Source organism: Engystomops pustulosus, chromosome 2 (assembly GCF_040894005.1).
Source record: "Engystomops pustulosus chromosome 2, aEngPut4.maternal, whole genome shotgun sequence".
Lineage (NCBI taxonomy): Eukaryota > Metazoa > Chordata > Amphibia > Anura > Leptodactylidae > Engystomops > Engystomops pustulosus.
Window position 1 is genome coordinate 164231830 of NC_092412.1, and position 12579 is coordinate 164244408.

At 39.9% G+C, this 12579-nt stretch overlaps 1 protein-coding gene across 5 annotated transcripts in view; it reads left to right on the forward strand.

Annotated features, from left to right (window-relative positions):
* The window catches only part of SPDEF (SAM pointed domain containing ETS transcription factor), a 137192-nt gene that overhangs the window by 20813 nt on the left and 103800 nt on the right, over positions 1 to 12579 (forward strand). For all 5 annotated transcript variants that reach the window (XM_072137204.1, XM_072137205.1, XM_072137206.1 and 2 more), the window contains exon 2: positions 9656 to 10048. In XM_072137204.1, coding sequence (XP_071993305.1) covers positions 9656 to 10048 — 393 coding nt within the window. The remainder of the gene's footprint in view (positions 1 to 9655; positions 10049 to 12579) is intronic.

The window sequence follows — 12579 nt, forward strand, 5'->3', positions numbered from 1 at the left end:
TAATAAATAATAGTTAGTGCTCCCTTAAAAATTTGTATTTTAGGGCATTGAAGACAGTTATTTAACTAAGGGCAGTTAATTATTCTGAGAAAATTTTTTATTAGCCCCAATATCTAAACCATTAATAATTACAAAAAATTATCTGGACAAACCCCTTAATGTGTTAAGTCAGTTCTTCCAGAATTCAGCCCCCTTCCATGATTTACAATATCGATACTGCTTATGTACTGACTGCAAACAAAATACTGATTTGTTTTTCCATAGATCAATAACTGTTGTTATCTGTTTGTTATCTTGATAGTTTTAACATGATAGCTTGTCATGTTTTAGCTTGTTATCATCTAATAATACTGACTACAATACAATATTTTACAAACCTTAAAGGGAACCTGTGAGCAGGATTTCACATATCAGGTTAATGGTATGCTGCTGCAGGTCCCATCATACACAACACACACATGTATTTATAACAGAGATTCTGGTTTAGAACAGATATGGTTAACTTTTCTAAATGTGATATCAAGATATCTTGATAAAATACATTTTGTGTATAATAAGACCTAGCCCAGCATGACATTTACTTGATATGTGAAATCCTTCACAATCCTTTAAAAACAAATATCCAGACAGCACTATGACCTGCTGGAAGTCTTCCAAATGGTTGATGTGTGCTTTAATAACAATAAAACATTTTTTTGGGAGAGATAATATAGTGTGATAGTGCATAAAACCTTATGGTGGTATCTAGGTTCCGTTAACCCCTTAAGGACAAAGCTCATTTTCACCCTTAGGACAAAGCCTGATTTTTCAAATCTGCCTTTGTCATGATATGCAGTCATAACTTTGGAACACTTTATTATACCAAGTTTATTTTCAGACATTTTTTTCATGACATTTTGTACTTCACTGTAATACAATATTTTAGTTGAAATATATTGCACTTATTTGTAAAAAAATAATTGATATTTGGTGAACATTTTGAAAAATGTTCATATTTTTCAAATTTTCTAATGTTATACTCATCATACAATTAGTCTAAGCGCCCTAAGTGGTTGTTAAAATAGCATTAAACCATATGTCTGCTTTATGCTGACATAATTTTTTATATGTTAATTTATTTTATTAGGACAGTAGGAGGCTTACAGTTGGAACAGTGATTTTTAAAATTTTTAGGTAAATTTAATCTTCGTAAGGGTTTTTCAAAGTTCTGTTTATTAGAAACTCCCCACAAATCACCACATTTTTAAAACTGTTCCCCTTGTTAACCCTTTAAGCATCTCACAAGAATTAAAATAAAATGTAGGTTCTATTTGGAATGTTTAAATTTTGATAATATAATTATTATAATTAAAATGTATACATTAATGCATGATAAAATGAGATAACACGTCTCAGATTTTGTTATGTAATTTTTGTATTTACATTGGCTCGTATAAGTGAAAATCTTTTACCAAAAATCTTGTTGTGGCCCCTAATTTTTTATTTTAAGAAGGGGTTAGAGAAGTAAACGCACCCCATAGTTTATTACCAGTTTCTCCTGAATTCAGTAATATCCCAAACGTGATCACAAACTGCTGTATGGGCACACAGTCCGGCTTGGAAGGGAAGGAGTGTCTATTGGCAGATTTTTTGTGGAACAGATTTCAGGTGCTATGTCCCATTGGCTGAGTCCCTAATATATTTGGGGGCACAATACCCTGTTGTTTAACTTTAATTAGCTTTTTGGGGGGAAGGCAGAAAAAAATCTATTCAGTAATTGAATTTTAGATTTTTTTTTACTTGTCTGACCTGTTCTACACAATAACAAAATTGCTGCGAAAAATCCCTTTTTTTGCATTGCCGTCTACTAAGACAGGACGAGTTGTACTTTTTATTGGTAACATGTAGGGATAAATGTGACTTTTTGATCACTTTTTTTGTTGTTGTTTGGTTGGATGCGCAAAAATCATAATTTTTGCTTGTGTTTTTAATTATTTAGGCATTCACCATACAGGTTCAGAAATTATTTTATTTTATTGTATGGTTTGTTACGGACGTGGTGATACCCAATATGTGTTCTTTGTGTGGTGATTGTTACGGTTTATCGTGTTTGGGAGTTTTACGCTATATGGGGTATCCTTCTTCTTATTTTGTATAAAATTTTATTTTTATACTTTTTTTTGTCCCCCTCTGGGACTTGAACAAGTGATCATCTGATCAAATTAATACACTGCCATACTGATGCAAATGCATAGGCTGACAACTGCTCTGCTGGGTCGGACTCAGCCAAAAAAGGCAGCCCTTGGGTCTTTCATCGGACCCCAGGTTAACTGTGGTGAAAATCGGCATCCCCATACTCATCGTAGATGGGGTGATCGCCAGGTAGAGAGCTGGGTAACCTCTTTAGGTTCTGGAGTTATGTTTGAACGTGATCCCAGCTGCTCGTGCAGAGGCTCCGCTGTAACATTTAGCCAGCCTCCAGCATGGATCGCACAGGCTCTGCTCCTAAGCCTGTGCAATCCACATGTCGCTCACCATGATGTTCCCTAACGTCATGGTGGCTGAAGGGGTTAAAACAACTGCATATAGTCAATAATGCATCAAAAATTGCAATCATGAAATTGTCTCTCAAAAACTATATTGTATATATTTATGATATTGACCGCTAAAGATGGAGGTTGGGTTGACTATATTCCTGAAGTTATAAAAAGGATTGCAAACAAAGAATAATCTTATGATTGAGCAAATGTCACATGGGTGGCAAATGTTTGTATGTTTGAGAAACAGCTTCTCTATATTCCACTCATTCATCAGCACACTGGGAAAAGTGATATAGTTTTAAGCTTGTTGACGCTCTTTAACCTCTAAAGCAATACTAGATGCTGTATAGATATTGTTGAACCATGCATGTTATGAAGATGAGGGGCACATTTCGTGTGCAACATATTGGAAATTTCTTCTTTTTACAAAATATATGGTGTCCTTTAGTGATTTTCTAGAATTTTTGGTCCTTTACAGTTAGTAGTAAAGAAAATTACTATGAGTTGTCAGTGTGTAGAACAAGAGACTCCAAGTCCAAACAGCGCTTGTTCATTCATATTGTAATATTAATGTCATAACACAATTTTTGGCTTTATACAGAACACTTCATCAGGTTTTGTGGAGCAAATGATGATAGCACATATACAGCTCTATATAAAAGTACACAGTACATGTTGTTAAGGTTTAAAACATACCCATCAGGTAGTTTCCATGGGCAGGGGAAAAATATATTCCCCTGCCAATAGCAACTATGGGTTGGGAATGTTTTAAACCTTTATATACAAGTACATGGTTCATGTTATTTAGAGTGTTGTATCATTATCATTTGTTCTTAATACGTGATGAAGCTGAAACATTATTTTTACAATAAAAAAGAATCTATATCGACAAGTGTTGTTTACTTTTTTTTTACTACCATATGACATGCCTGTACCATGGCTTATATAAGTTGAGTCACCATTACCTATTTACACCATTACCTATTTGTATGTGAGCCTACACTTAACCCCTTAGGGACGTGGCCCTTTTTCATTTTTGCATTTTCATTTTTCACTCCCCACCTTCAAAAATCTGTAACTTTTTTATTTTTCCATGTACAGAGCTCTGTTTGGGCTTGTAACAAATTGCACTTGATAGTGATGGTATTTATCATTCCATGCTGTGTACTGGGAAAAAAATTCAGAATGCAGTGAAAATGATGAAAAAACACATTTGCGCCGTTTTCTTGTGGGCTTGGATTTTACAGCTTTCACTGAGCGCCCCAAATCACATGGCTATTTTATTCTTTGGTTTTGTACAATTACGAGGATACTAAATTTGTACAGGTTTTATAATGTTTTCATATATTTAAAAAAATTAAAACCTTCTGTACATAAAAAACTCTTAATTTTGCCATGTAGCACTAATAATTTTTTCATACTTCAGTGCAAGGAGCTGTGGGTGGTGTCATTTTTTGCAACTTTTGATGATGTTTTTAATGCTATCATTTTGAGGACTGTATCACTTTTTATAGAATTTTTAATATTTTTCAAAATTGAAAAAAAGTGGCATTTTCGACTTTGGGCGCCAATTTCCGTTACAGGGTTAAACGCCGGGAAAATTTGCTAATATATTTTGATAGACCGGACATTTTGGGACGCGATGATACCTAAAGTGTTAATGATTTTTACTGTTTATTTATATTTATATCAGTTCTAGGGAAAGGGGGGTGATTTAACCCCTTAAGGAAGCAGGGTTTTTTCGCTCATTTCTCGCTCTCCACCTTCAAAAATCCATAACTTTTTCATTTTTACGTGTACAGACTTGTGTGAGGGCTTATTTTGTGCGTAACAAATTTTACTTTTCCGTAATGTTATTTATTTTAACATGCCGTGTACTGCGAAGCTGAAAAAAAATTCCAAATGTGGAAAAATTGAAAAAAAAAACGCACGTTCTTGTGGGCTCAGTTTTTACGACTTTGACTGTGCACTCAAAATAACAGCTCAGCTTTATTCTTTGGTTCGGTGCAATCGCGGTGATACCAAATTTATATAGGTTTTATTGTGTTTTAATACATTTTCAAAAATTAAACGAATGTGTACAAAAAAGAAAACATTCTTTTTGCCATCTTCTGAAGCTAATAACTTTTTCATAGTTTGGAGCACGGAGCTGTGTGAGGTGTCATTTTTTGCGAAATGAGCCGTCGTTTTCATTGCTACCATTTTGAGGTCTGTGCGACATATTGATAATTGTTTATTCCATTTTTTATGCGATGTAAAAAGGTGTAAAAGTCGCATTTCGGACATTTGGGCACCATTTCCCGTCTCGGAGGTCACCGCCGGCCGTAACCGTTTTTATATTTTGATAGATCGGGCGTTTTGGGACGCGGCGATACCTAATGTGTCTGTGATTTTTACTGTTTATAATGTTTTATATCAGTTCTAGGGAAAGGGGGGGTGATTTGAATTTTTAATATTTTATTAATTTTTTCTATGTTTTAAACTTTTTTTTTCTTTTTTTTTTCACTATTTTTTAGACCATCTAGTGTACATTAACCCTAGATGGTCAGATCGTTTCTGAATGATAAAAAGTACAAAATCTGCTCACCGAGTGTTGCATGTAGATGTCTTTTCCGTGCTGAAAATCCCCTCCTGGACCAGGAGGATTTGCTGCATGCTTTTTAGTAGACTTGGATCCAGCTACAGGATTTGGACATCAATGCTTGAAAGTTTAAAACTTCATGCTTTTATTAACGGACCTATTGCTGTCAGCTGGAGAGAGACGGCAGCAGTGCGCGGCAGTCTCCCCTCACAGGATCCAGCAACACACATAAGCCAATGAATCAGATCGTTTCTACCATATACTGCAATACTTCTGTATCGCAGTATATGGCATTTCTGCACACTATACATTACAATGAGCCACAGGCTCATTGTAATGGATATGCAGAAGCCATGTATCCTCGGCTCAAACGAAGACCCGAGGCTACCATGGCAACCAATCGCCGCCCCCCGATGATGTTCGGGGGCGCGGCGATCGCAACAAAGATGGCGGCGCCCGCGCGCCGCCGTCTTTTAAATGCCACCGGCGACTTTGCCGGCGGCAACGGAGGTTCATAGCAATATGCAAAAACCCCCACCTTTGTATGAAGAGGACTCAGCCCGTGAGCCCTCTTCATACACTCCTTATACCTCTGCGCCGTAGAGCTACGGCGCAGAGCGTTAAGGGGTTAAACTTTTACTTTTTAAAATATTTTTTCATATTTTTTTTAAAAAAAATGTTTAATTTTTTTTACCATTATTTTAGATCCTCCAGGGTAATTTAACCCTGCAGGGTCTGATTGCTAATACTATATACTGCAATACTACTGTATTGCAGTATGTAGCTATTTTACTATGATTTTTAATAGCCTGCCCTCTGCTGGCTATTAGAAATCATTACACATGGCAAGCCTACGAGTCTCAATGAGACTCTAGGCTGCCATAGCAACCAATCGCTGCCCTCCGATGACGTTCTAGGGGGCCACAATCGGGCATCCAAGATGGCGGCGCGCATATAATAGTAAGTTAGGTGGCGCGGTCGGGTCGACCGCGTCACTTAACTGGTTAACTGCCGTGATCGGTGCCAGCAGTGACAGGCGGGTTTTGGATGTTGTATACAGCCATTTCCCGGTGTGTATGGAGAGAGATCAGCTCGTGAGCTCTCGCAATACACCCTTTGCCGCACAAGGACGATATAGATCGTCCTTGGTCAGCAAGGTGTTAAAGGACACATGTCATCAGGTATCTGTCACTAATCCTGTCACCACTACCTGAATACCACTACCTGTCACCTGGAATTCCACCCCAGCTTTTATTAAGTCAATTCATACATAAATCACTCTACAAACATATTTTCTTTGTTATGACAATGAGGCATGGCACATGGAGAGAAAAAGTGATGTCAACCATGTTACCCCTCCCCTCTCCTCCTGAAGCTCATGTGTGTAATGTATAGTAAAGCATTGCTAGAGTCTGTGCTTTGTCTCCTGACATGCTCTGTTTTCCTTTACACATGTGTGAGATACAGACATTAGCTAGTACCTGTGTAGACATGTTCTGCTATACACAGGCTGCAGGGGACCAGGCAGACAGAACCAGGAAGCACATAGAGGTGCAAAATTTAGAAAGAGAAGAAAGAAAAGCGATACAAGCGCCACATGTGTGAAAGTAGTTTCTGGCTTAGTAAGGAAATATGATTGGTAATCTGCTCACCTTTTCTGGTTGTACAAGCGGTACAACTCGTAAAGTAGCTTATGTATTGTAGTGGTCTCGGCAGCCGTCCTGGGTTTGTTCCGGCAATAGAATTTGTCGGAGAACAGAGTAATCAATGTATTGCGATCTTCCAGGCCATCAGCGGCATCAATCACTCCGAATAATTCCTTTTCATAAACAAATATCTTTATTCATAGGCTGAATAATATGTGTTTCCTGCCTGGAGAGCTCTTCCTCAGTTATACAGAAGGGACAATGAAGGGATAGGGGTAGAGATGAGCGAGTATACTCGTCCGAGCTTGATGCTCGTTCGAGTATTAAGGTACTCGAAACGGCTCGTTGCTCCGACGAGTATTTCCCCTGCTCGAGATCGAGCATTTAATTAAAAAAACACAGTGAAGAACAGTGAAGAATAGAATAAAAATAGTGAACACAGTGAACACAGGATCATTTAAGTTAAAAACACAGTGAAGAACACAGTGAAGAATAGATTACAGATGTTCGGCACATCTGCTTACTTGTCGGGAGATACGCGCGGAACGGCAGCAGGGAGACATCAAGCAGCAGGGAGACAGACATCGGGCAGCAGCCCGGGGGACACAGACATCGGGCAGCAGCCCGGGGGACACAGACATCGGGCAGCAGCCCGGGGGACACAGACATCGGGCAGCAGCCCGGGGGACACAGACATCGGGCAGCAGCCCGGGGGACACAGACATCGGGCAGCAGCCCGGGGGACACAGACATCGGGCAGCAGCCCGGGGGACACAGACATCGGGCAGCAGCCCGGGGGACACAGACATCGGGCAGCAGCCCGGGGGACACAGACATCGGGCAGCAGCCCGGGGGACACAGACATCGGGCAGCAGCCCGGGGGACACAGACATCGGGCAGCAGCCCGGGGGACACAGACATCGGGCAGCAGCCCGGGGGACACAGACATCGGGCAGCAGCCCGGGGGACACAGACATCGGGCAGCAGCCCGGGGGACACAGACATCGGGCAGCAGCCCGGGGGACACAGACATCGGGCAGCAGCCCGGGGGACACAGACATTTGCCAGCACGGGGGACACAGACATCGGGCAGCATGGGGGACACAGACATCGGGCAGCACGGGGGAGACTTCAGTGGAAGAAGAGGAGCGGATCCCGGGACAGCGTATCACCCCGACAAGTAAGCAGATGTGCAGAACATCTGTAATCTATTCTTCACTGCGTTTTTCACTTAAATGATCCTGTGTGCACTGTTTTTATTCTATTCTTCACTGTTCTTCACATCTGTTAACTTGTCGGGAGATAATATACGCACGGAACAGTGAAGAATAGATTGCAGATGTTTGCATACATCTGCTAACTTATCAGAAGACATTCTTTTTCAGTTAATTAACACATTTTATTCCCGAACCATGGTCCCTTTGAAAAATGCTCGGGTCTCCCATTGACTTCAATGGGGCTCGTTATTCGAGACGAGCACTCGAGCATCTGGAAAAGTTCGCCTCGAATAACGAGTACCCGAGCATTTTAGTGCTCGCTCATCTCTAGATAGGGGCAATGCTTTCTAATGGCAGTTTATGCCAACTAAAATATTTTTAGTTTTGGGGGTTAATTTGCCTGCTGGGCTCTCTTTAAATGTGTTTCCTTCTTGCTCCTGGGTCCCAGAGCAAGAATTTTATTAATGACTTTGTAGTGGGTTTACACAGTCAAGTTTCAATAATTGCAGATGATACTAAGCTTTTTAAAGTAATTAATTCTGAGGCCGATAGTATAGCATTACAGAGGGATTTTTGTAATACAATTTTGTTCTAAACAGTCAATTACTTGGTAAAACTGTAGCTTTATCCAGGGGTGGTGGCGAAATGCACAGCAGATATAACAGTATGTTATAGCTGAGATGTAGCAGAACTGAGAATGTAATTGTGTGTATGCATCTCATGGATCTAACTTCTGATCTGTCTCATCTTTCCTTTTATGTGTCCATACTAGTACAATGTTCAGAAGCTAAATGAAAGTGTATTCAGACCTGTACCATGATAATCTAACCACATTGTCAACACACAGTATCTCACAGCACTAGAGGAATCATGCAGTGTCTGCTTAGAGAGCTAAAACAGCAGTAAAATTGTAAAGTAAGGTGTTTAAAATGATCTAGTTGATTGAAATTTTCTTTTATGGGCAAACCCCTTTAATTAGTTGACATTAATTTCCAAAATTTCTTTAGTACAATATTGAGTAACAACTAGTTTGAACAGTGAATACTTCATAAGGAGTCCTTTCCAAAATCAGGGCCCCAAACATGCTAAACATACAAAACAGGTACCAAAATGAGGGTTCTCCAGTGTTATCATTCTACAGTGTATTACAGATGAAATTAAATGTATATTTACATGTTTTTATATGATAAACAGAAATTTTTAACTTCGAAACTTTTTATAGTTGATTTTATTCCACCGTTATTAAGATTTTACACTTTGATGTGGATAGTGATTTGAAATTAAAATTGCCCTTTAGTCAAACTAAACTTGACAAAACAGGGAAAAAAATTGAATTTCTTTGTATTAATTCTTTTGTAAGTGTAGAGCTTATCAAACCTTTTTCTTATCTTTGTTTTCCTTATTTTTCCTAGTGAAAGGTAATGAGTGTGGTTTGAAAGGGATGATCATTATATAGGCATTAGTTTGCATTGATAACTTTTTTAGTTGTTTTGACGAGATTAGAAACTCTGATTGTTTGCTATTGCTAACAAGGTTGAGACAGTTTTGATACATGATGTATTTTACATTCCTAATATTGTAAAAACATACACCAGTCACCTTATCTATTGTCGACAGCTAAACATGACACATGAATACTTTTTAAAAAGACTTCTATTGATACCTGCTTTCTTTAACTTGTTTTCTCTGTAGAATTCCCGGTGAAAAAAATCAGCATGGGTAGTAGTGGGACAAATGTCCCCAGTGTTACACACTTGGAGTTACAGGATTCTTCCCTTACTAGCCTTGATAAACCTCTTGAAGATGGGGCTCCTGGATATTACCTACCTTTTTGTGACATTCTATACAGTGCTGATGGAGGAAGCTGGGCTCCTAAAAATCTGTTGCCAAGTGGACCCAGAGATGAAGGTCAAAAGGAGCCTGAACAGTGCCCTGTTATAGACAGTCAAGGACTTCACCATGAATTGGAGTACCAAGCATCACTACATCTTGAGGATCATTCCCTTGAACAAATGCAAACTATGGTAGTTGGAGAAGTTTTAAAAGACATTGAGACAGCATGTAAACTTCTCAACATTTCAGCAGGTGAGCAGTATTTACTTATTTCATACATACTACAGTGAAATATGGTGATTTTTTAACTTTTATTATACATAGTGTTATACTGTATAGCAGCAATGGTGAACCTTTTAGAGACCGAGTGCCCAAACTTATTTATCGCAAAGTGCCAACATAGAAATTTAATTTGTGATTTATGCTCTGTCTGTCACAGCTTTCATTGATATCAGCACCCTGAGGACACCAATAAAGCAGAAAATAGAAGAAATTTGGATGATCATTGTAGTTTCCCTCCAAGGTCCCATAAACAGGAAGAATTGTCAGGGCCGGAGCATGAGCTACAATGATAATCCAAATCTGTCCACACCTTCCCACTCCTCCAGTAGTCCCAGGTAGCGCTGTCACTTTAATATAGCTCTGTGGTCAGCAAGTCATGGGGTATCTGGGACTGCTGGAAGATACCTCTCTGCTGATGGCCTGAGTGCCCACAGAAAGGGCTCCGAGTGCCACCTCTGGCACTAGTGCCATAGGTTCGCCATCACTGCTGTATAGCAAGTGAAAATTATATGTGTATAATCCTACGGTTTTTACAGTACATTCTAGATTGCATTTCTGTTTAATAGAAATGAAGTATGAGCTACCACTTTGTGTATCCCCTTTCTACAAAAGAAAAGTCCTAAAAAGGCTTGATGTGTAACTTCTCTAAAATCCTGCAAACTAGTTTATTGGGTGGAACTTCTTTTTCTCCAGCAATTAAATAGTACTTTCACTGAATTACTGTAAGTCTGTAATTCCACTGAAGATGCTATTTATTTTTTATCCCTGTGGTCCCTTAAGTAAGGATTAAGTGATGACAATCAGTTCTTAAATGCAGCTGGCAAGAAAGTAAAATATCTGAGTTGACACAATTATGCCAATTAGCGTCTTGGTCATTTCTGTTAAAGGACATCTAAGGACATCTACTATCAGATTCACTAATGGTAGATGATTAGTACGCACCTCCTGTCCTATCCCCTTGTGCTGGAATCTTCTTTTGTGCTTAGCTAGAATGTTCTCATTTCTAATAAAATGACATTTTTATGACATTCAAATTAGTCTGAGGGGCTCTGCAAAGCCTCTCTTGGCTCTAAGAACATTTTATATCTTTCGTTAGCCCGCCGGCATCACCTACAGAGCTTGGAGAATGCATATTTTGTTCTTCTGAACTCCCGGGTTTTCCTCCACTCAATAAAATGACCGACAGCATCCTCCACCAAGCAAAAGGAACAATAGCAGTTTCCACTCAATTAAATGACTAGTAGAAGTCTTCCCTCAGAGAAATGTCCAGAAACAGACTCCACTCATCAATAAATTATTCATTAGCATTAACAGATATGCCACAGTGCCTCTTGTCTCTTGTCACATAAAGAAAAAAAATACAACTCCTATGCTCCAACTTCCTCTTTTCCCCACAGAGTCCCTTGCAGTAGTAGGGTCAGAGAAAACATCTGTGTGCTCTGCCCATGCATAATATATTATTTCACATATTGTGTGGGGGCAGAGCACACAGTCATGCCTCTGACCCTGCACCCTGATAATTAATTATCAATTGTAAGACAAGACAGGCATACAATTGATTATGTTCCCGACATGGCTCCTCCTATCCCCGGGTCTGGTACCAACCTTTGCGACCATGATTGTTACGCTGCTGCTTTCATGTTTCTCCATCGTTATTAAAACACATTTGGCCCTTAAATAGTGATATTGTGATCTTATCAATTCTACAATGAATATTATCAATCAAAGAAAACAGGCAGAGACTGAACACACTAACATTTTCATGTAAACTGTAACGAATGATGCATGTGGCATCAGATGACAACTCAACCACTAGTGGAATTCCTCTCAATGCCATAAAAGAGGCAGTGGGATACACCGGGCCCAAGGTTGTCGCTAGGTCAAAAGATCCAGAGCTTGTGCCCCGATTCTTTTGGTCTGAGCTCTGGATCTCCCGGGTTCAGCAGGATATTTTTCCTGCTGCCTGGGCATCCTCCCCTCTCTCTTCACAATTCGTGTCCTCAGGACACAGAACCCGATGAGAACATGTGCATTACTTCCCCCTCTAGATCCTAGCCTCCCGGCTAATAATACTCCCGGAGGCTGAAGGACCTTTGATGATGTCATGATCACATGACTGACAGGGGAAAGTAATGCACAGAGCTGCATGAGTAAGGTGAGGAGGAAACATAATATCAGCTAAGGGAAGGAGGAGAAATGGGGGGGGGGATAACTGTGTCGACACATTACTTACTGGAGGTAACTGTGTGGGCACATTACTTACTGAGTGGTAAGAGTGTGGGCACATTAACTACTGGAGGCTGTGTGGGGACATTATGGGGACTGTGTGGGGGACATTACTGGGGGGCTGTGTGGGGGACATAACTGGGGGGGTTGTGTGGGGAACATTACTGGGGGGCTGTGGGGGGAACATTACTGGGGGGGGGTTGTGTGGGGAACATTACTGGGGGGCTGTATGGGGGACATTACTGGGAGTCTGTGTGGGGACATTACTGGGGGGG